The 24,681-nt window shown below is 37.9% G+C and overlaps 2 protein-coding genes and 1 long non-coding RNA gene across 7 annotated transcripts in view; 1 reads left to right on the top strand and 2 right to left on the bottom strand.

Annotated features, from left to right (window-relative positions):
• The window catches only part of magi3a (membrane associated guanylate kinase, WW and PDZ domain containing 3a), a 131,827-nt gene extending 121,153 nt beyond the window's left edge, over nt 1-10,674 (bottom strand). For all 4 annotated transcript variants that reach the window (XM_028011469.1, XM_028011470.1, XM_028011471.1 and 1 more), the window contains exon 1: nt 9,460-10,674. In XM_028011469.1, coding sequence (XP_027867270.1) covers nt 9,460-9,766 — 307 coding nt within the window. In that variant the 5' untranslated portion in view covers nt 9,767-10,674. The remainder of the gene's footprint in view (nt 1-9,459) is intronic.
• On the top strand, nt 10,385-10,856 carry LOC114141070 (uncharacterized). The gene is made up of 2 exons (XR_003594761.1): nt 10,385-10,560; nt 10,671-10,856. It is a non-coding gene; the product is annotated as an uncharacterized LOC114141070 (long non-coding RNA).
• Nucleotides 10,857-13,348: 2,492 nt separating this feature from the next.
• tmem269 (transmembrane protein 269) lies at nt 13,349-23,291 on the bottom strand. Of its 2 annotated transcripts, none has more exons than XM_028011467.1 (7): nt 23,039-23,291; nt 22,434-22,475; nt 18,408-18,555; nt 17,421-17,518; nt 15,731-15,874; nt 15,446-15,646; nt 13,349-15,117 (listed from the first exon to the last, which is right to left on the bottom strand). In XM_028011467.1, the coding sequence occupies exons 2-7, from the start codon at nt 22,456-22,458 to the stop codon at nt 15,008-15,010; spliced, it is 726 nt and encodes a 241-aa protein (XP_027867268.1). In that variant the 5' UTR covers nt 22,459-22,475; nt 23,039-23,291; the 3' UTR covers nt 13,349-15,007. The 2 variants fall into 2 exon arrangements, with proteins under 2 accessions (XP_027867268.1, XP_027867269.1); XM_028011468.1 differs by having other exon boundaries at nt 18,408-21,145; nt 23,039-23,288.
• Nucleotides 23,292-24,681: the final 1,390 nt, after the last annotated feature.

Genomic DNA, 24,681 nt, shown 5'->3' with positions numbered 1-24,681 from the left:
TTTAATATTTGTTTGATTGGAGATGTTGTCATGGGCACCAGCCGAATGGGCTGAAATCGATTCTTTGAGGTGGAGCGCCACAACGAAAACACCCGAGAGTGCGCTGCACTAGCAGAGCGAACACTGACCCAGGCCCATCAAGTGTGGGAGGAGAGCCAAGTCTGAAGAACTGCAGCCAAATGGAAGACTGAACTCTGAGATTAGGTCTTCTCAGCTGATTTATCACAGCGAGAGTAGAGATAGATCCCAACTGGACGAACAGAAGAACGCACATGTCCAATTTACACAGACAGGCCATTTGTCTCACTCCTATCAATGCCCAGTAAAACAAACTCTTGGGATCCTTCCCAAAACGAAGTCTAAACAACACTACAGCAGCCACCGCTCTCATTGTCAGAGGCAGGCATAGCAGTAAAATTTAAATAAAGATGCCCCGGCAGCAACTGTGGAAATAAGAGCAGTTGTTCTCTCTGTATTGCCTGAAACAGAACTGAAACAGAGGGATAGCAATTCCAATTTACCTGGAGTTTTTATGATCCTTCATGCTTGCAGCTATGATTAGAAACACTGCTTCTTCTCCAGGTTTGAAATAGAAACCGCTGGTTTGACGAACTGCCACCATAATCATTTAAGACACTTACAGGGAAGAATCAATACTGTTATAGAGATTAATGGTAACATAATCACTTTTAGTCCTGAGATTATTATTGCTTTCACATCCCTCTCTCCCTGTGCTTTCCTGCATTTTACCTCTTTCTCCTTGTGCTCAGTCTTGCAATGAGACTCCTACCTTATTTGACCCCATTTTCTTTCCTTTGAGCCTGTTTAGCAGTTTTCCCTCCCTCACCTGGTTAAACGTAGCCTGGCCATTGTCTTCCAACACAATTCCAATAAATTCTCATCTCCCTTCATTTCTTCATCTTGTATTTCTCCCAGTAGCCTCAATTTCTTTGGTGGAATTTCAACCGGGTCAATCAGTGAACAGCAGAAGGAGTCTGTGATGCCATTTGAAAGCTTAAATTTGGTTTCAAATATTAAGCGGTTAAAGTCTTGCTTTCAGGAAACGTAAATAAAAATGTTTAGTTAACAGAAACATGTTATTTACAGCTTGATATGAAACAGCTGATCAGTCTATGGGACAATGAATCTTTTTTCTTTCCAGTCGGTGAATTCACGATAGCAAGGTCCTGTTATCTGCTGAACGTCTTGTTCTCACACAGGCTGAATGAACTAGAAATACTGAGACATGTCATAGAAGTTATCTTCCTTTTAAATCACATCCTATATCTCTGCACTCTCTTAGACTTTATTTAAAACGCATTACTGACACTGAAAACCCATAACTTTCACTTTTCTTCCGACAGTATTAACTTACACACTTTGTAGAACTCAGCATGCTGTTTTCGTCAGATTTTTTAGTTTCACACTGGCTGATTACTCCATGACAAAGGAACCTGAAAATGATCAAATTCTGTTCACCAATTTCATTAAATGCTTGTTTTACAGACACAGTGCAACATCACGTCTGCTTCTGACATAAATAATAATGATCGTTTACCACAGATCCATAACCTGGATCCTAAAACATTCTAACACTCCTATATTTCATTTACATGGATCATGTAGAACACAAAACTTTCCATACTGAAGTTTTGTGTTTTGAGGTACAAACATAGATAAATGTATTATATATTTTTAATTTTGTATATTTCCACTTGGGCAGACAGGTCCTCTTGAGTTATTTTGGATAAGAGTTTTCAGCTGAGAAGTAGAATAAAAATATTTTGAATCTCTATGTTTATTGTCTCCTTAGACAAACTAAAATTGGCACAAATTACAAATACAAATGTGGGCAGATGATGTAATAATAACATATCTCTACTATTTAATAAATTTTTGTCAGTCATGTTAATGGATTGGCATAATCTTTCACCCGATTAGCACCTATCCATACAATCGTTTCCAAGCAATTTATTTCAAAAAGTAAATCTTCCATTGAACTGTACCTTATTTCTGCTTTGTCAACATCCTTAAAACCACACTACACTCAGGACACAGTAGCAGATTTAAGAATGACTAGGTGTGCTCCAAACCAAGCTCTATTTTCATGATGGGTGTGAGAGCAGGTTGACCTGGCAACATTGAAAATCATCTTTAACAATGTGTTTCTTCCAGTGAAAATGTACAAGCCCCCAGCAAAACAAACAAAAAAAGAGAATCTCATTAGTGGGATGCCTCAGTGGAGGTTCTAACTGCTGAGTATGGGCAGCAGCAAGGCTGTGGTGCCTGCAATGTTGTTGCACCGTTGGAAAGCTGACCTCATCTTATATCACAAGGATAAACAGCTGCATAGACGACTATCTTAGAGAGAGGCCAATTAGGAGACAAGCTGGGGAAAGAAGGATTCTTTGGGAAAAAGAATGCGCGTGCGTGTGTATGCGTGTGTGTGTGCACATCTTCATCTCTAAACTGCACCGTCCATTTCCACTGGCAGTAACCCGGAGACACTCTTGCTGCTGACATCGCAGCATGACCACTCAGCGAGTACAAAGAGGCAGCCTTTGTGAATCAGCACTCACACTCGTCTTCCCCGTCTTCCAACAACCTGCCTGCCAAGTCCTGATGCCTGCCAGCGAGAGCCATGGTTTATGTGAAGATGCCATCTCTGCTGCCGGCTGATTCCGAACCGCAATGCGGCTTTGAAGGACGCCAATTAATAAGGTAGACTAATGACGGACAGTACAGTAGTGTTTGATGCACATCTGGAGAAAAACTCTGCCATCCGCTAGAGACACTAAAAATATTGTGGAAATCTATGAAAGAGAATCGGCTGTTATGTACGGCCAGTGCAGGATGACAAAAGGAAGGTAAATGCAGGAGTTCACTGCTATTAGATACACGTGGACAACAGGTTTCTGAGGCAATATAGAGCTGTCTTTATGGCAGTAAATGGCCAACACCTAGAAATCCAGCAATAAACAACAGATTGGAATATGCCAATTTCCCATAAATCAACTCAAGATATTGAATACTGAAAATTCAGATTTCCTTTCCCACCCCACATTTATTTAACGGTAATTGACAACAAAGAATTTTTACAGATGTTTCAGATTGTTTTTTGTTTTTTTTCAGTCTGAAAAACCAAAAGAGGCATGTTTAAATCCTGTGATTAATTATAGACTTTACATTTTTTCAGATCCTGTTACGTTCCCATGCTTGGTAAGGACCAGAGACAGCAGACCACTTAGAGATTGAAAGACTAGGCATTGACAGGAACTGCTTCTGTCTCCAGGAAAGCCAAGCCCCATTTTACATTGAAGGCAGATTGGAAAGGCAAACAGATGATTAAAAAAGAGGTATAGAAGGAGTGTAACAAGTTGGAGGAATAAACCAGAAGACATGAATGGAAATCTGTAATATGCATAAGTGCACATACACAAACGCAGGATGCAACAGAGAAAATTGGAAGGGTGTGAGTCCCACTTAATTGTGCCTATCCTCCTGATAGGTTTAAGAAAATCTCTTTTTTCCCTTAGCAAATATACTCAAATCTGCATGGGAATAGCAAAAAAAAAAAAACCTTCTGAGAAAAACTAAATTCAAACTGTGACGTGACCCTGGAGGTGATACCAGAAAAAGATCCATTACCAAAGGGAACAGAATCCACGAAGCAGAGACCCACTGACAGCTCCTCTGTGCTGGTTTAGAGCAGCTTAGTCATTGCAGCCCTGGATGCACCATGGGGCACCACATTAACAGAAACTGTGAGATTACAGCTCTGCTGCTCTGCAGATAGCAAGTATAAAGTGTTAACATCAACATAACACCACCAGGAAGGAAATAAAAAAAGGAAAAGAGATGCTGAGCGAGACCAATTTAAATAGAAAAAGTTTGCAAATGACAGGATGATGTTTAGGTTGTAACACACAGGTAGGGTAGAGTGCATCAGAAAGAAAAAGTTCCATTCTGTGATGACAGAAGCTATCAGAAAAATATTATCTTTTTTGGAAATAATCATTAATTATTGATCTAACACTAAATACTGATATTGTGGTTGATGCAACCTATTTTCCCAATTCTAGCATTGCTAACTACAAAGTATAGGGGTCAGCATGTTTTTATTTTACCACCGTTTAGTTTTAGGTGAGCATCTGCTGTCTGAAGACTTCTGATTTAAAATGTGTTAAAATTTGAGTACTCGACATGGTTTTGTACCATATCAATCAATAAAAAGACATTAGAAAAGATTAAACAATTTTTGTTCTAAAACATTATTTTAGTAGAAATAAACATAACGGTAAGCTAACGGTTTGCTCAGAACATTGTATCGGATAGCTTTATGTGTAAGCCACCAATGAAAGCAAGTGATGCAAAAATACATTCCTTTTCCTGCTTTATTCAGTTGGAGGAAAAAGTCAAATGGCAAAGAAATATTTAGAAAAACAAACAAAATGTTTGAGATTCCAACAAAGGGGAAAGCAGTTGAGAGGTGCTGGCAGACGTCTTGTTTGTTACTGATATTATCAAACTGTGCCAAGAGAGACAGAGCTCAGAAAAAATCTGGAATTATTCCATCTGTGTCATTGTCATTGATTCAAAAGGAAATATCATCGAACAGAGTATGTGATGGATGCTGTTGCAGAAATTACTGGTGCATGTTGCACTGTATGATTTTGCGCCATGCTTAACTGAATGCTGATGCTTCAGTCTGCAGAATGAGGCAAAACAGACCCTCCAGCTGCACAACCACAAGGGTCTCAACATGCGAAACCCTTTCAATGCTTTGATTGCCTGTGCCTCAGTGTTGTTAATCAAATTTGCATGTGATTTAAAAAGAAAAGCCTGTGTGAAATTGTCTGTAAATGTAGCTTTGGAGTTAACACAAAAACTAAAAAAATAAATCTCTAGCATTCACTGTTAATTGGTCCATCTTGGTGAAAAATGTAATTAATGCTAATATAGACTGTATGTGTCTTTCGCAATCAGAAATAATTACAAACATCCAAATCTGTTTTTCTTGTGAATGAGGGAAGTACATATGAGCTTTCTATTGGCCAAAAGACTGGCAGTGTGCAGCAACAAGTGGGGAAGGGGCATTACTGAATCTCAGTAAAGAGAGTTTAAAAAATAGGAACAGTACATGAACAACAATTTGTGCAGTATAGAAGTCCCTTTAAAAAAACTTGAGTGTGTCTTGATATTGTCACTGGACAGGCCTGTTTTCATCATTTCTAAACTTTTCAATCCTAAGATCATAATAGTAGAATGAATGAATAAATAAATAAATGTGAACCTTTTTTTAAGGTTCTGTGGCACTAGTGGTCTTGATTCATCAGTAGCTAGAAAGGAAAAATGGCAGCGAGAAAAGGTGAGAATATGCAGTAGAGATCAGGAATCAAACCAGGGACAACTGTGTGCAGCTCTACAGCACGTGCTGCTGAACCATGAGGAGTCCTGACATTTTATTTTCTAAAGGAACTTGATAAACAATTCTACCAAAGGAGTAGTTTTAAAAATGTGACAAATCTCAGGAGCGTCACTACCTAATGCCACACTTAGAGGCACAATTATAATACAAGGTGACAAGATGAAGTCACTGAGGAAAACTATTATGCTACAGTATCTTGTACTCTTACTAAAAACGCCTACTGGGAGTCATTCTTGCCAGATGCCAAAACAAGCCAAACAGCTGAATTCTTTCCTATTCCTAAGGGTGAGACCAGCCATCCTTCAACAGAAACTCCCAATCTCATTCTGTTAGTCACTACCCACAGTTTAGAGTCAGTTAATTATTTAGTTTGTTATTTGATAAACACTTTCCCCAGCTGAAGTTTTGCAGAGGAGGAAACTTGCTGTTCTGGTAAGCCCTTACTTTGCAGAAATGAGTGCTGAGATTGATGCATAGAGTTTATTACGTCCTTTTTGACTCACAAAATAGGAAAAAAATAATACTTTTTATGAAAAAAACATGGGTCCTCCAGCACTTCGGAGTTAAATGATTCATTCATTAAGCTCCACAGGGTAAAAACAAGCAGATTTGCATCCTGTGCTAGCATCAATCATCAGACTGCTCAGGTCCCTGAGCTTCTGAGAGTACCTGTCATCATTCTGCCTCTATACTCTCAATCGTCCCCTCAAGGTTACTGCCTATTTCCTTGCTTTCCTAACAGGATAAGAGCTGCATGCTGAGTGCATCTGCTGGTCCGACGCCAGGCGGGACACACTTCAGGTTTCAGCCCCAACTGCGCAGGAGAAACAGTTAAAAGGTCTCAGCTGCGATGAGGAGGTAAAAAAAAAAACAGTGACTGGTTTTGAATCTGCAGGTGTAATTATCATGGCAGGTGGGTAAAAGGTGTACTGGCTGGACAAAAAACACTTTGTGTTGAACTGACAAAAATGAGAGAAGTGGAATCGCAGAACAATAAGTATAAAAGATAACATTGTAAAATTAGTGAGAATAAAAAGTAACAGATGTTATCTGTTACACAACAGAGAAAATAAATTTGCCAAAGTGATAGTCTAGCCAAAGAGAGATGAAAAGATAAACAACGAAGCAATGGAAATGGTGAGACCAACTGAAAAGTCAAAAGGGTTTAATGCAGGTACATCTGTCTTTTAAAAGTTTATTGGCGACACTGGAACAGCTGCAGAGATTGACAGCGTATGGAAAACTACAGGAAAATGTGTTAGATTGGACTAGTCAAAGTCTGGGGATAAATCCAATTGAGAAACTGTAGTTGCTGGTAAAGACAAAGCTAATATTGGTATGCCCAAATAGAATTGCAGCTGTAGTTTGCCCAAAGAGGCTGATTACAAATCAATGCCACATTTCACAAAATTCATTTGTAAAAAATGTTGAAAACTTGGGATCCTTCTACTTCAAAACTACCTTCTATTTGGTCTATGACCCAAAATTCCAGAAACATCCTTGTAACGTTTACGGCATTGTGACTAGTATACAAATGAGTCACGTTAATCCCATTTCAACAAAGGCCTAACTTCCCCACTTGAGCTTACATTTATCCCCACTTCCAACTTCCCCGCTTTGCGCTCTCACTCCAGCCACCAGCCACCTCATTCTGGCATGCGGCGGACATCAATGATGGATGATGCATGCATTAATCATGAACGAGAAGACGGAGAGATCTAAACACACAGTCCCGAGAGGGGAAAGGGGGACCAATGGTAAACAAGCTGGGGACCTCTGAGCGCCACTTAGCTTAACATTATGTAACGTCGGATTGAAAGAAAATGTTAAAGGCTCTGCAAGCAGGCAGCACTTTACCAGACATGAGCAAACACATCAGTGACCCCCAGCCGAGTGAATTTAAGAGCAATTAAGTTATGAATCAAATCTCAGTGCATTTGTATTAAAATTATAAATCTTCTATCAAAGCAAAATTTCCAGACAAAAATGGGCCAAACAACATTCCAAGAGGAAATACCTGGAAGTGAAAGTGTCAAACTCTGCTGCCAACCTGGCAACATCCTGAGGGATTTAAGTACATGGGCCTGATTGATTCAATTACACTTGGACACCTCAACACTGTCTGTGCTGGCAAGGCGACCGTTAGCAAATCCTCTGGACGAGGCTCCAAAGTGCCGCACTCAGCAGTGCCTCTATTAAATCCATCTACACACACACACACACCTGCCTCCTGCCCCACATGACTGCTGGAGTTTGACCGTCGATATGCTATGGCACATTTAGTGCCATGCTATTCATTAGGCTTGTCTGTGGAGCCGTACAGGAAGAATTACAAGCCAGTAAGTACGAAACAGTAATAAAAGGGGCAGATCAATAAACTTTCAAGCTGGATTTTTAAGTAAATGAGTGTCACAGACAGGAAGGGCACTTTTACATCAAGACAAATTTCACAGGGTGAGAATGCTTAGAGTCAGCTTGTTCCATTTTTATGAATAGCAAAATACTGCTAAATGTTGATAGCCCTTTAGTCAGGTTACCACAAATCTCAGCATACTTTATCATGATGATGGAAAACCAGAATTAATAACTGCGATGCAGAACGAAAAAATAATAATTCATTATTTTAAAATAAATACCTGAGGAGTATGCCTTCTCTAGTCTGATTCACCTAAATTAGACACACAGCAGCCAGCTGTCTTCAGAAACATCTAGTTTATAGTCTACATGTGTGTATAATTCAATTCGAGTTGAAATATTGCTGTTCTGTGGACGAGCCAAGAGGTCTGTTGGAGAACACCAGAGGAAAAAAAACAGCATCATAAACACTAAAAAGCAAAAGAAGGCATGCCTGAGATAGATTTTAAAAGCATAGCGAGGTTATAAAACAATATTCTAAGGTTTGAACATCCTACAGAGCTCTGCTGAATCCTCCATCTCAAAATAGTTAAGAGTATGGTACAACTGTAAACCTAGTAAGAAGACTGACACCATCCACCCAGCTGGGAAAGGAGGCATTTATTCAAAGAAGCCGTCAAGAAGCAAATACTAACTCTGGAGGAGCTGCACAACCCAGGTGGGAGTTGTAAAGAGGACAACCTCTGCAAATCTGGCCTAAATGGAAGAGCATCAAGAAGATAAATGTACAAAGTCCCATTCTTTTGTTAAGCCTTGTCGCAAACACAGCAAACAAGTGGAAGAAGGTGCTCTGGTAAGCTGAGCCCTACAACTGAACTTTTTGGCCTAATTGATTGATTTTTCCGTAACCCGAAAGAGCCTGATGAAAAGAAAGAATAACAGAAACACTAGGACTGTGGTGATTTTTTTCCCTGTCAGCATAATGACCCTAGATTCAACCAGAACTACCAAAGAATGGTTTGGATCAAAGCACATCCATGATAGAATGGCTTAGTCAAAGTCCAGACATTAATCCAAATGAGAAAATGTGGAAAGAATGAACAATTTGTTTTTATAGATGTTTTCCATACAGTAAGAATGAGGAGTTATTTGTGTAGAAGGCTGTAGGGGAGGAGGGTCTATAAATCTGTTAGAGACATTCCCCCAAAACACCTGCAGCTGCACCTAAACCAGGTGGTTCTGCTAAACGTGACTCATGGGAGCTGAATACAGATACTTGTACTTTACGAGAAAAAAAACCTGAAACCATGTTTTATTTGTACTTTTTTTGTGCTTCACAGTAGTCCACTTTATGTTGACCCGTCATAAAATCCCAATAATATACATGTGGGGAGAGGGAAAAGTTTAAGGAATAAGAATATGTTTGGCAAGGCATTGTATTTGGTATAATACAATAACAAACTGTTTTGTTTTATAATACAAAACAGTTCTGATTATAATGATCGGCCCCCATTTATACCCGCAATATGAGTCAGGGCGCACACGCAAGCAAATTCACCAGCAGCAACAGGCGAACAGACAGAGGGAGCGCATCTTATTCATCCAGCATCAGTCCCATTTTCAGTTTGCACACCCTCTTCACACAGCTGGTGGAGAAATGACGAGAGGACACCCACCTGGTCTCACGGTCTTCAGGCCAATGGGCTCCCGAAAGTGTCTGATGACAGCCAGCGTGTCTCTGTTGGTGAGTCCGCTCACCGGAGTGCCGTTGACCTCCAGCAGCACGTCCCCGCTGCCGGGCAGCCGCCCGCTGTGGCACACCACCGCCTCCGGGATCACGCGTCCGATGTGGGGGAACTCTCCGAGCTCGGCGCCGCCTCGCACCTCTAGGACAGCGGTCAGCTCCACGGAGCCCCCCCAGGACACGGAGCACTCCTGCACTTTGACCAACCAGTGCTTTTTCTTCTTCAGTGTCTTGGACATCGCCGCTTGATGGGCTTTTTGGGGGGTCGCTTAGGAGTTGGAAGTCCCGGGGAACGAGTGTCCTCTTCAGAAGCAAAATCCTATTTGGACCTTCAGAGCGCTCTGACGCACGGCTCGATCATTCCGGACCAGAGAAGTTGAGCCTTGTGTTTTGTGTGGCATTCCATTCCAGAGGGGGAAATAAACAAAAATCCTTCTGTGTGTAACCCCTCCGAGCTCCCTGTGTGCGCGATCCTTCCTCTGAATTACAGGAGCATCGTCTGGAGCGTGACACCAGCTGAGTCAGTGCCGCAGTGGAGCGGAGAGTGCTGCTTCTGATGCTGGGGCGGCTCGATTCCCCCCTCCACCCCAGTTTACAGCACCTGGAAAACAAAAACCAGCGCACTCCCACTGCTGATGAGCCCCCCGTGAGCCCAGATTGTGCGTAAATCCTGTGCCCCAAAAATATGCTAAAATCCAGTTCTGGTTCCAAGAGATTAGTGAATCCTGCCAGAAGGAGTTTGGAGAGGAATTTCAGGAAAACTTCCAAAACTAGTTTCTCGTAAAGATTGGTCTCTTCAACTCAGAGAGGTAACTTTACCCAGAGCACCTGTTCTTCCTTCTTTCCTCCCTCCTCCTCTTCCTCCACGGTGACATCAACGAGGAAATCCCTGGAAACGGGCAAACACACCTGGCCCTCCTCTTCTGACCCGATCGACCAGCAGAACCCGCTCTATTCAGACAGGCTCCCCTCTTCCCGCTCTGCGCTCTCACGCTGCTTTTCCGCGCTCATCGTGGGAGGCTTTTTGATGCTGGTAAACTACGCAGCAGTATGCCACAGACGTGATCCGATTACGCTTCGCTCCATAACTTTTTTTTTTTATATATATATATATCCTTTTCCGCGTTTCTCTCCTGACGGCAGGGAGTTCTGACCAATTGCAGCCTGCGAGGCGGACTCAGCAAGTTTTGGATCGGGCCAATGGCGGGTGACCAGAGGCGGGCGTCAAGGTTGTGTTTGGTTTCCATGGAGTATTGTCCATAAGGAGATTCCCGCACTTGGGACCCCTGTTTACACGTGCAACATTAAAGTTTAGAGTCTCATATTTAATTGGTTGAATATTGTGATGCCTTCCTGAAACAATACGCTGCTGCGTTTTGACCGGTTTAAAACTTTATAACTTAATTTAACTTTCATGAGAGCAGTTTGGAAAACTAAAACAACACATTGATGTTTTAGTTTTCTTATGTTGTCTTTTTTGTACATTGCTGCCATCTCGTGGCAGTAACGCAAAGCGGTAGCTAGTTCTGGTTAGCTATGGAAAGTGAAGAGTGCCAAATTACAATAAACAACTCTGGAAATAATTATTTAATAAATACAGAAATAATGTTATAATATAAAAATAGAATTATATGAGCCTCAATTAATTTTATTTTATGAATTATTTTATGGTCGTGTGCTGAAGCACATTATGAATTTAAACTACTTCACCCATGAAGCGAAGTGGACGGGATTAGAGCTGCTTCTATATAGAGTCTGACGTCTCACTGGCTACTTCAAGCAGCAAGTAAAGACGTCTTCGTCCAAGTTTGTTATGAGCCTGACCTCAATATCTTCACTGGAAAGTGCAGAAATTCTTCTAAGCACGGTGGTGGCAGCATTATGACATGTGGGCAACTTCAGTATGGTCAGGAAAACCGGTCAGAGTAGAGAGGAAGATACAGGGAGGTAATACTTTTTAAAAAATCTTGTAGAAAACTATTATGGGCAGAATTAAGCCTGAGCCACACCACATTTTTCTGGCGTCGTTTTTTTTTTTTTTTTGCACAATAAACTAGTTTGTGTCTTTATATATTGGGATAAAATACAAAAAAGTTTGTATGACATCCCCACCTGCTGCATGCAAACCTGCACTGCCCTCCTGAACATGTGGACTGCCAGGAATCATAGCATTTTTTTCAGGTTGTAATCCATCTCTAAGAAGAAATAGAGATTTTTTTTTTTTACCAATAACTCTGCAGAACCTGGTGATTATTTTATTTCTTTTTGTTTTGCTCCTGTTATGTTTTTCAGAAAGAAAAGTAGACAAAGGTCTGCAAGCTACTACCAAACCAGTCCATTGGGCATCATGGTAAAAGAAGAAGGAAAAAAACCTCACTGAACATTTGATTCCAGACAGAGTTCTTTCATATTTTCAAAGTGATGAGAACATGACTTTTTATTGTACCTAAAGCCTTTGGCAACATTTTGAGTCAATTTTTTAAATAAATCACAGACATAAGAGTGAGCAATGTGAGTTTTCTAAATCCCAGTATAGTTCTCTAACTGGAGTGGCAGCAGCAGGTGTGAGCATAGCTTTTTATGTCATGTCTGCTTCTGTCTTAATCTTTAACAGTCTATCAGCTCACTTTCTTCAGCCAACAACAGATACAAGAAGTTCAGCCTGTCTTTATGCCCTGTTGATGACTTTTTTCAGTTCTTTCCCAGCTGTCTCTTGGGAGGCTAAAAAGGAGGGATGCATTTAAATTTGATTAGGTTTTTGTTGTGCTGTTCTCACAGCGTTTTCCTGTACGGGTTGCTTCCAGGGTGGAAGATGTCACAAACCATGTGTGGATTCCTGAAGAAAAAACTTTTAATGTGGAAAGGTAGTCTTATGAAGCTTTTTGTGAACCAGTTTTTTAAGTTCACAGCACAGCAAATGAGTGGGAATTCATTTCTTATTTTCTCCTTTTGAAGAGAAAGCAGCATCGTAAAGAACTCCGATGGTTGATATGTTTATCTGTAATTGGTTTTACCCTCAGGAATACCTAACAACATAGCATAGACCAGTATGCTTTGACGATTCTGCCAGGAAAACTAAGCAAATAAATGAGAACTAGTTTGAAACTGAATTAATTGGCCCAGACCTCTGAGTTTGAGTGTCTGGAGTGGTTCTGGCATTTTCAGGATGCAGAATGGATTCAGTATTGATGGAGAAGTCAGCGGAGGTGGTTATCAAATGGCAGGTTGCAGACGGGATTTTGATGCAGTTCAGTATCGACAGGAGCGACGCGGAAGGGCATAAGGATGGCTGAGAAAGCAAATCACACAAACTCAAAATTTCCTTTTTCTTTCATCCTTAGCTCAGCTCACTGTTTACCTAAAGGTAGTCATTTTAAAGGCTTCTTACTGTGAAAATGCAAAACCTTAAATATAATATTTGACTTCAAAAAATGTAATTTTGCAGCTTTCTCAGGAGTTAATTTTAGGGTGTTTTGGAAAATAATGTTGAAAATTTGACTTTTTTCATACATAGGTTTGTTTTTGATATATTTTATTAACAAATGTTAATTTGATGTGTCATTATCTATTGAAACTGGTTTTAAATTAACAAATATGGACAATCAACAAACCCTGTAAAGGTACAAGAAAACCAGCACTGCTCTATCAAAAAGTGAAAAAACACATTGAATTAAATTTACTTAATAGGATTAACACAGTAAGATGTCTCCCAGCAGGCACTTTTTGAATTCATCTACAGGCAATTAAAAATGTCTAACTTAATAGTCAAGCTCAAGTTGTTATTCACTGAAATGATAATGACTACACATGATGGCACAAAGTCATTTCATTCTCATTTTTTATTTTCAGAAAATACAGCCTCAAATGTACATATCCTACTTCACAAAAAGATCTCAGTATTTTTCTTTCTTTCTCAAAATATACTGATTTTCCTTCCGCTATGTTCTACATTAGAGTGCCTTTACTTTCTGAAAACCTTAAACACCCACACCCAAGCCATATGCACTACCGAATGCACTGCAGTAAGTCTGTATGTTATTCTTGGAGACTGTCTTCAAAGCGCTGGTTATCAGTAAGTTGAAATTAATATTTTAAATCAATAATCAAAAAGCCAGGATTTTCCACATTAGAGCCATTCCTTTGTAAGTTACTCTAAATCTGAAACTGAACGAATTACAATTTATGGCTTAAATATGAGCTAAGTAATTTGAATTAGGAAGCTAAAAGAAAATAGATCTTTCAGGGCTCAGAACAGACACATTTCACCCAGTTACGCTTTGCTTAAATTTTAGGCTTTAGGACAAAGCAGTACATAACACTATATTCTCTCAATTTCCTTCTCACAGTGCAAAGGCAAAACACACTTTGAAACTAAACAAGTAGTGACAAAAACAGGATCCCTGCTACAAAGAAGAAAAAATAAATCTGTCCACCTCTTAAACCAGACTGGCAATAGTTCTCACCTATGTTTCTGCAAAGGTGACATATTGTGCCATGTCCACTAGATGGCACCAAAAACAGTATTTAAAGTACCTACTAATGTAATTCAAAGAGGTAAATCCACACCAAGTGGAATTAATTTACAAATGAAAATTGACCAAAAGCTCTTAAAGTGAAATCAGTCATTTGTCAGAGAAAGACATATGAATGACGTAGTTTTGTTATGATGCCTCCTAAAACAGAGGCAGATACGGAAGAAATAGCATGAAGCTAACACACCATTTCATAGACATAAGAAAAAGTAGAAAGTTTGTAGGTAAAGAAATGGTTGCAATGTGTAAATGTGGGAGTTATGACAACAAATGGACATGTTCAAACAGCAAATAAAATATTATGAATAACAGAACCGTTATGTTAAATCAGTTCTTTTGAACTACTGTACATTTATGATCCCTTTATAATAGAACAAGAAGTCAGACTTGCAAGAAATTCCCAGTCACATATGTATAAATAAATGCAGCAGAGATCTGCTGTCGCAGGTTCTCTCCTGCAGAGAAACCTTTTGAACTATCTGTGACGTAAAAACACATAAAACTAGTTAACATGAAGGAAAGAAAATATGTTATTTTTGTCCTATAGAAAGTTTTCTTTTTCTATCATCCATAGAAGAATGTGATGTTCCCCTGCTGCTACATGTTCTCAACACTGATGATAAATAATACTGATGAAAGAAGATAAAACATGGAGGCAAACCTGATGAATATTCTGTTTTCAGAGCCTGCCACATATTGGTTGATTGGTGTTAATACAACAAAGAAGACAGAATACATGTTAATTTTCACCAGTAACACTGAAAAACAACCCATCCTCGCTCCTGTTTTCTAAGTCCTCTCAGTCAGGCGTCACATCAAAATAAAATAAAATAAAAGGGGAAATAGAGAGACTGTTTCCCATGAATTAACGGGTGTTTTTTCCATCTTGGATACTCCGATGGCAACATGGAGCAGCAGCAACAGCAGTCTCTAAACCCGTGTTTTACTTTACAGTTTGCAGCTCCAAAGTGATGTGGGGAACAAAATATAGGAGCTGGACCAGAGCAGGTAGTACACACACGCAGGGAGGAAGGGAGAACAGAACACCATGGCAACTCCTGAAACAGAGAAGATAAAGGAAAATGAGAAACTGAATGTCAGAAATTCTATCTATTCATTTAACTTTCTGTCTGTCTGCCTGAAATAGATTAAATAACAAAATAGCCTTTTAATAATTTAACATTAGTAATTTAGATAGATAGCTAGGTAGATAGACAGACAGACAGACAGGCAGCTTCACTTTTAAAGTTTTGTTGGGTATTGAGCCACATTGTCAAGTCCAAAATATGCCATGGACTAATATGGTCAAATTTCCACAAGTCTGCAAGCATTTTTTAAAATATTTTTGACTCTTTTGAAGCTATTATGATTTTTAAATGACTTTACCTCCAGCGTACACTACTTTCTTCCAAGTCTGGGACTCCAGGATTTTGTCATGGGGATAGAAGTTCTGACTGATCATAAATAGGATCATGGCCACTGTGATGACCCGCAGCACGCTCAGGTTTCCTCCTGACAGCAAGGAGGCACTGGCTACAATGGCTGATGAGTAGATGCAGGGGAGTCCGCGATACACAAATGGAATACCTGATACAAAACCAAATTGTGTTTTGATTAAGAATTATGAACTTGATCAGACTTTAGTGTAAACATTTGATTATCGTAACTCACCGCTTGAGAAGAAACAGAGACGGACAAACACAGATAGCACATAGCATATGCACAGGACGTTGTCCAGCAAATCAGAAGTCCTCAGCAGCAGAGATGTGGCGATCCCAAAGGTGGTGAAGTCAGCAAAATCATCCAGCTTTGCACCTAGATATAAAAGACAAAACACCAGAACTGCTGACACCTGGACTTCATTTACAGTTATTCTCAATTGCTTTGTTGATTTAGATTTGAGTTATGGATTTAACATATCTATCTATCTATCTATCTATCTATCTATCTATCTATCTATCTATCTATCTATCTATCTATCTATCTATCTATCTATCTATCTATCTATCTATCTATCTATCTATCTATCTATCTATGATTAAGGTTTATTTTTATATTTAACATTTAGATTTAGATTGAATATTTAAATTTAGATTTAATAGGTTTAATAGATTTTTCAAAATGTTATAAAATGGTAATATATAACAGATTTTAGACATTTCCATTTTATATGTAATAAAAGTGATAAAAGTTATTTAAATATCAATAAACTTTCTGATAAATCTTTTGGATTCAAATTTTGACAGTAGCCCCCCGCCCCCTACCTTTTGGACATGCATCAATTGATTCCATACAATTATTTGCTGTTTCACAACATTATTTGCTTATGTCATGTCAGTCAAATGAAATACACTTTCAGACAAGTATATTTTATTCCCTATAAAACTAAAATTCTTCATTTTGTCATGTAATTTCTCACATAAAATTTCTATAAAATACACTGAAGTTTGTGGTTGTAATGTGAGAAACGGTGTTTCAAGGGGTATAAATATTTTTGCAAGGCACTTCAGCTACTTTTTCAGCTCTTCAGGGTGGAGATGGACAGCATTCCTGCCATGTGATAGTAATGTGTTGTATGCAAAAATCTCAAACTGGAAACATCAGTGTCAGCCCAACAAACAGCTGTTGTATAAACAACATTCTCCGCTTGCTTGTCTCTTTATCCCTCAGGAGCTCATAGCATGTTTTCAGCAGATGATGATGATGAGGTGATTCAGCCTGCAGCCCTCGAATGAACAGGTTGGAATCCCGCAGCCAGGGGTCAACAATTTTAGCAATTTCAGAAATGCAGAGAAGCCAAAGCAACAGGATAAAACAGACAATTGGAACTGGATGCCAAAGACTTAGGCTGCTTAATCAGAAAGTGATTGTTCACTTGACAAAAACAACAATGTGCAACCTGCAAAGTCATGCAGAAAACGGCTTGTTTTGACACACAAAGCGACTAACAATGATGCACCAGGGAGCTATTTTAGGCTTTGGGGATAATATTGACACAGTTCAGGTGCAGGTGTTATTTATATTGCGACTTAGCATCTACAAAGTTTATTCAAAATATAAAAATTTTTGAATTAATAAATGTGGATTTACATCTATTTCAAACTCTTAAAGCTTATTTATCCAAAAGAGTAGAGAGGTTTTAAAAAGAGTTCAAATGACATTATATAAAATATACATGATTCTAATCTTGGAAGCTCTGTAAGACTAACCAGAGGTTTTCACAAGCAGAGTTTCCTTTCACTGAATCCCTTTGTGAGGCCAAATTAGAAAAGTGCAGACAAAAGACTGCAGCAGACACTGCCAACAGCCCTACGGAAGTTAATCTTTGATAAAAGTTTATTGACCACAAGCTTCCACTTACCCAGTGCCGAGCAGGCATTGAGTCGCCTGGCAACCGCTCCATCTGCCAAATCTAGCAGGTACCCAATCAGAACCAGCCAACATGCCGCATGATGGTGCCTGAAAAAAACAAGTAAGTAAAGTTCTTCTATTTGCTGACAGAAAGTATTTTCTAAAGGTAAAATGTATGCCAAGTCTCAAAAGCTAATTCTGTTTATGTAGGCAAAATGTTGTTGATGAATGTAGTGAAGACAATTTACTTGCAGAGTGCTCAAAGGTCTTACGTTTTTTCTAATTTTGCTACAGAGCAAATGTGGAAAAAGGTGCAGGGAATTTACTTTTTAGTTTACATGCAAAAGGTCATGTCAGGTGGAAAACTAACACTGAAAATCACCAACATGATGCTATCACCAATGTAAAAACACATTGGTAATAGCATCATGCTATGGCAGTAACTTTCATTTCCAGATAGGATGCAGTGGGGTTTTTTTTGGCCATATCAAAATTGGTTTATTTTCCAAAACTGCAATGGAAACACATTTTTTTGTATCACATGCGTCACTTGATCAACAACCAGATATTGCCATTGGCACAAACCATGAAGAAGACGACAACAAGAAGTATTTGGAGGATCATGGCGTGGCTTGTTTCTTAATGATTTATTGCATGAGCAAATTTATTCAGATATGATTTTCATTTAAATTCATATTTAATGGAAACACTGGATTGCGAAATTGTAATTTAAGACATCAGCGCAATATTGACAAAGATTTTCGCACATTTGCAATGGAAACAGAGCTAGTGAGACAAAAGGTCCAAATGGTATGATTCATTTTTCAAAATGCTCTATTTAAATTCTATGTTCAGTTTTTCACTGTGTTTTGCTTTTGTCCTTCTGAGCACACTTTGATTGTTCTGCGTGGACACATTCGTTTTCTATAGATTTTGCTCTTCCTGTGCCTGTCTTCTCTCTCAGATCATAAACTCCATTAAAGGTGTGTTTGCTCACCCGTTCAGGCTGCTGAGGATGGAGGCCATGCCCATGACCATGTTGGCCATAGATAGAACATTAGCAGCATTTTTCCGTGCAAACTCCTTGATTTGGAGCCTTGTAGCATGATCGCTCAGGAGGAGCTTGTTGGCATACTGGAAGAAATCTGAAAGCAAACAACAGCAGCAGTTAGCAGTTCTTGTTGAATCAACAATACCCCACCTTGATCGGATGAGAACACCAGCCGACCTTCTCAATGGGAATAGCTTACTGATTTTATCTGAGTCTGAATCAAACCTTAGAGAGGGCTAGGTGCTGTAAATACTTCAATATATCTTCCATTACAGGATAAGAATATTACTCACCAGTTAATAGGGAAAGAAAACATTTCTCCCAAACTGATGACCCCGTCTAATGTAAAAGAAGTGACTTACCAAGCTGTTTGTTTATTGGACGGACATCAACCTTACGATACATTCATCCGTTTTCAGATCAAAAACATGTGTTACAATAAAATCACGCAGTTAAATTTGCACATCCAACACCAATCTTTGTTTAAATACTCAGAAAATCTCAGCATGTGTTAAAAGATTTTTTTTTAAACTTATTTAAAGCATCATGTTGGCATGCAAGAACATGTGCTAATTTGTAGAAAGCCCTTGTTACTGGTCAGCACTTACAAATGAATACATTGGGGATCGAATGCTGGTGTGGTGGACAAGCTAACAACGTGTGGAGGGTTACTGTGCACACACATCTGGCTACCTTCACAGAGAGCTAACTACTAAACTGACACATACACAACATGAGATCAATTAGCCTGTTAACACTGACCGAGAAAAAGGATGTGGCAACAGCGCTCAAACAGCTGACTGTTTAGATCAATTAATAGCACTTGGACTTGGGCTTTAATGGAGGGAGTGACAGTAGGGTAGGTAAACACAGAATCTGGTTGTTTTTCCTTTGTGTAAAAAGGATTCAACTCCTCCTGAGTTATTCTATTTTTGTGCTGAAAATCTTACATCCAGTTGTGTTTTGTGTTTAGATTTAAGCTACACTAAGGGTAAAGACAGAATGCGGCGAACCTAATATTCATTTGTGCCACTTTTTGCTGTAGTATGACGCTGGACTCCTAGATTTTGGGCCACTTACTGGAAAAAATGTTTATTATCAGGTTGAATTTCCTTCTAAACTGTTTCTAACAATTGATTTGTGTAGCTTTGTGAACTTTCTCAGACAGCAACTTTAAAGCCCAAAAAATTGTCATCTATTTGAGAAATTCTTAGCATTTTTGATTAAAGTTAAAACTTGAACTGATTTTCATATGTTACTCTAGGGATTGTTGAACTGAACATTATAGTTTGTTACCTTTTTTCTTTAATCAAAAGCAAATTGAATCACATATTAGTCAGGAACTCCAAAAAAACACCCCAAAAATGTTACATACCTAGGTCACAGTCCATACTGTATTTGTTCTCAAAGCAAATAGCAGATTTTTATGTAATTTTCACACAAAATAGGTCTTTGGAGCCATGCATCTCTAAAATAGGAAGGGTGCTATATGTCAATGATGGCATCGAATGTAGAAGTGCATATTGTAAACAGAAAACATTTTTGTAAAGAGAAAAAGCTTTTTAACTAGAATATTTTAAATGGCTGTGTGGCTGCTTATTAGGAATACCGAAATCGATTGAGTAAGCATTATTACTTTCTCCAAAAATCCTCAACACATTTTGAGTGAACAACATTAAAATGAGGTGGACAACCCTCTTGTCAGCCTTAAAAACTGACTATCTTTTTAATACATTTTTCCACAGGATTATTAAGCTTTTAGGTTTGAGGGATTGAACAACCCAAGGCTGAGGGAATAAACAAAACAACATTGTTTATGCCACTGCACTGGGTGATGCTTAACTGGACTGAACAGCTTGCAGGTGTTATTTGTGAGCCTAACGTTTCATGGATACGAAGATGTGTTGTTTTAGTGTGACTTTTCTTTCTTCATTACACTCTTTAACAGCAAAAAGTCAGTTAACTTCGACTGAGTTAGAAATTAAATGAATAATCCATTTATTTTACGTCATTACTTTTATGTCTCCAAGTTACTGTATTTAAACAATATTTCTCCATATATTCTCTCTCTTACTTGATAAATTGTCAAATTAATCTTTACCTTATGAACCATAATTATAAGTACATATATAGAAAAATAAATATACATACCATAAGCTACAAGCACAACAACTATAAAGATAAAGTTTTAATTTAAAAAAAAAACAAACATTTTTCCTGATAACAGGACTGCTAGCATGTGATAGCACACAAAAGGTATGAAAGCAGGAGGAATTGAAAACTTTTTTCCACAGAGCTTTATCTTAAGATAATGAGCAATGATACATACTGCTATTAATTTGCAGTATGCATATTTACTATTCACCATTTACGATTATTGTCAATAAGATACAAATTTGCTGAGACTGCCTGATTCCAGCCAAAAAATGACCGTCACAAGTATGCCATTCTTTTTTTTTTTTTGGTGTACTTTTTTTTACATATATCAAGTAAAAGAATATTTTGTTTTCTCAATCTCCTTGCTTCTAAGCAAACCGTATTCTCTCAAGTCATGATGCTGATCCAAGAGAGTATGCACAGATATTGACCTGCAATTTTTTAATATTTTTTTATTGTTGCAGTAGCAACCCTTCACGAGATTTTCTCCCTGAACTTCCTTTGATTCCAAAGCCAGGCGAATGCATCTGAAAGAAAACAGCGTATGAGACAAAGCACACAGCCAACAACAACTTTCACTTGACAGCATGCATTTTTTCACTATCTCATGTTGGACTTTATCCTAAAGTTACCACTTGGCATGTTAAATAACTGTTTTTATAGGAAAGCAGAACAATAGTAGTTGCAGAACAGTAGTTAATATATTTTAACTTTAAACTCTGAATGTCAGCACAGGTGTATAAAAATCTGTGGGGGTTATTGTGATCACTTGGCTGGATCTTAAAAGCAAAAGACAAATCCAGAACCAAACAGTGCCAATTTAAACCAGGTCTCTATTTCTGGATTCCTGCCTAATTAGTGCAAAGCTTGATGGGTAGGCCCTTGTTATGTAATACCCTGCCATGTTACCAGGTAACAGCTAAAGAGAGTGCATGGAAAAACAAGGAAAACTCTCAACTCAGAGTGCACAACCAGAACAAACAGAAATGAACTTACTGAGCTAACTAAACAGACAACCTTTTCTTTATTAAACTGCACTATTGCCACATCTAAGATTAATTAATTAATTAATGAAACATATTATCAAACAGCTGACAGGCTTAGCTCTAAAAACATTAAACTTTACAGTTTGTATGCATCTGTCATCCAACTGTTCTCTGTATATTAATGAATGCAACAAACAGACAAAGTACACAATTGTAATAATCATCCATGAAATGGACACTAAATGCATTTAGGACCATATTTATCAAATGCATTTTGCAGGTGTATCTCAATAAATTCGTTTCTTTATTTCAATAATTCAACGGAAGAACTGAAAATCATATATTGTAAATCATTATATGTAAATTGATTGCAAAAAATTTGATTATTTTTTCTATAAATTCTGATTATTAAGTAAGGAAACCTCCAAATTCAACTTCTTAGATGATTAGAATATGAATTAAGACCGATAGAAAATAGAGATTTTCAAAGATGCTGTTACAGTGGCAGATCACATGATGATGAAGAAGGCTGCTGACTTTATTTATATCCAGGATAAAGTTACTGGCAACCTGTGCAAAGAGGGTAGCCAAAAAGAGTCACTGCTAAAGAATCTTGTGATATCTAACAATATTAGAAGTGAAAACTAAAGTATTTTTTGTACAGCTGACTTTTTCATTTTTACTTGTTTATTATCATAATTTATTTATTTAATTGTATCCTCTCCTGTAAAAAAAAGTTTGAAACTATATATATATCAATACCACAAGCAGAATTATTTTACTGTGCAGTGGTTCTGATTAGGAGCTGAGATGAGAATAGAGGACTTACCAGAGGAAGGGGTCAGGAGGATCATGGTTCACAACTCAGCAGCTGAAAGAAAAGCAAAGCTCCAGTTATTGTTGTGCAGACATAAACATTTGTGCTTATCAAATTTAAACAATATTTAGACAACAAAAGTGTCTTAAAATCAATAAAAACGTGTTTCAAATAGATAAATAGCTATATTTTGGAGATATGTCATGTAATAAGTAGTTTTAGAAAAAATGTCACTGGTTGATTGACAATCAACCCTAGCGTTGTAACTATGCTTGTACTTGAAAAAACATCACATCATCCTAGGTGCACAATACTCTATTTTCTGAAGAAGAAAAAACACACACAAAAAAAAAAAAAAAAAAAATAACAAAACACCGTTTTTTAAAATCCAGACAATAAAATAAAAACTTCCACTTTGCTGGCGGTTGTAACGCAAACCGCGCTCTCCTCAGCATCAGACCTCCCTCAGCAGCGGAAAAAAATCCATCCAAAAATCATTAAGACGCACAAATGCGCCATAACAAATCCTATGAAACTGCGCTCTAAAGGTATTCCCTCATATCAGACGTGAGAAAACAGTTCTAGTTTATTCAGAAACAAGTTTTATTTAATCTTACCTGAAAGGAGCTCCACAGTTTTCTTAGTTTACTTTAATCAAATCGGAGGAGTGAAAAGTGCGCGCGCACGTGCCAAAATTTATTGGAGGCTACTTAATTTATTTCTTCTTCTCTTCTTTTTGATATGCAAAGTAGCTTACGTGTAATATTATTCTGTTGTCTGTGTCAATATCGTTAAATACACAAATGAATGCACTGAGCAGACCACCTGTCTATATGCTTGGTGACCGCTATTTAAGCGCGTCCTTTTAAAGTAGCAGCAGTGACAAATCCGCTGGAATATTCCGAGCGGAAATGACGTAGACCCCCTCCCCCCCACTTGTTTTTACCCCAAAGCCTATGAGGTTACTGTGAGTTACAAAAAATGGATATTCAGTCAGACAAAGATATACCCAGGCTGTGTAAAAAGAAACATTTGTTTCTTCTGCTGTCTGACATTAAATCAGATTATTGACCACCCTATGGAGTGAAAGTTGGTGACATAAACTATTTATTAGCACTTTTGTTAGCTATTATTGTATTAACTCAGAAGAACAAATACTGACTGTATAATCTCTGTTTGTGAATATATTTAATGTTTAAAAGCATTAGAAAGGAGAGTTGATCTTACAGTTGAATTTCTGCTCAGAATTACTGTTTGTCATCCACGGTAGTATTTTCTAGAAACAATGAACGTTTCCAATAAAGAATGCAACGAAGTTGAATATGTTGTTCCCACGAGTGCCAGTGTTACATTCTTCTACTCTATCTGATCATACTTTTATAATCAGGTTTTATCGTGTTTCATGTTTGTAAAATGTGTAAATGGACACAATTTACAAAAAGTAAATTTCCAAAATCAAATAACAGCACCAAACATCCAAGAGGATGATAATGCAACAAAAACAGGGAATTTGTTTCACCTGTAAGCATTAGCTGCTGACGCATTTATTCAAAGATGGACAACAATTTGGTGGGAGAACAACGTAGTCTTAAGATTAATCTGCTTTTATAAGACTTTACATTAACTTGATTCCATTTTAAAAACGTTTTACAATTTTATTTTTATGAAAGAAAACAATCAAATCTGGCTTTTAGTCGTACATTATATTAATATGAGTTTTTTCAGCAATTGATAAACCAAAAATATACTGTTCACTTCTTGAATGTTTTACTCAGTTTACAGCTTTTACAAAAAAGTCATGATCAATAAAATTTGGCTTTTTGACAAATTTCTTTTACAAAAAACCTTTTATGTTAAACTGAATGTTGATTTTTTTTACAAAATGATGATAATTAGAGGAAAAATATTTAATATAAAATAAGCAACTGCATAAATAGCTACCCCCCTCAATGTAGTACTTAGAAGAAACTTGGTATTTAAAATAAACAGTTGCAAATCCTGTAATGAAACATAACATTGTCTAATGAAACATTGCAGCAAACTCCTTTCTGACGCCTAACTTCACTCCAGCTAAATAATCTCAAGAGAAAAGGAATAAAAATGACAACTTGTGATATTTCTCAGACCATGAACAGAAAGCAGCTTTGGTGAAGTGTCAGATTTCTCAGTTTGATAATACTTACTATTGGCATGCTGCGGAATCCAGTAAGAGTCAATTAATAGCCCAATGCTGCTTCAATAGTTTTATGTAAAATTTAGA

This window comes from Xiphophorus couchianus, chromosome 24, assembly GCF_001444195.1.
Source record: "Xiphophorus couchianus chromosome 24, X_couchianus-1.0, whole genome shotgun sequence".
Taxonomy (NCBI): Eukaryota; Metazoa; Chordata; class Actinopteri; order Cyprinodontiformes; family Poeciliidae; genus Xiphophorus; species Xiphophorus couchianus.
The sequence above is the reverse complement of the archived record's forward strand: the minus strand, read 5'-3'. Positions and strand labels throughout refer to the sequence as shown.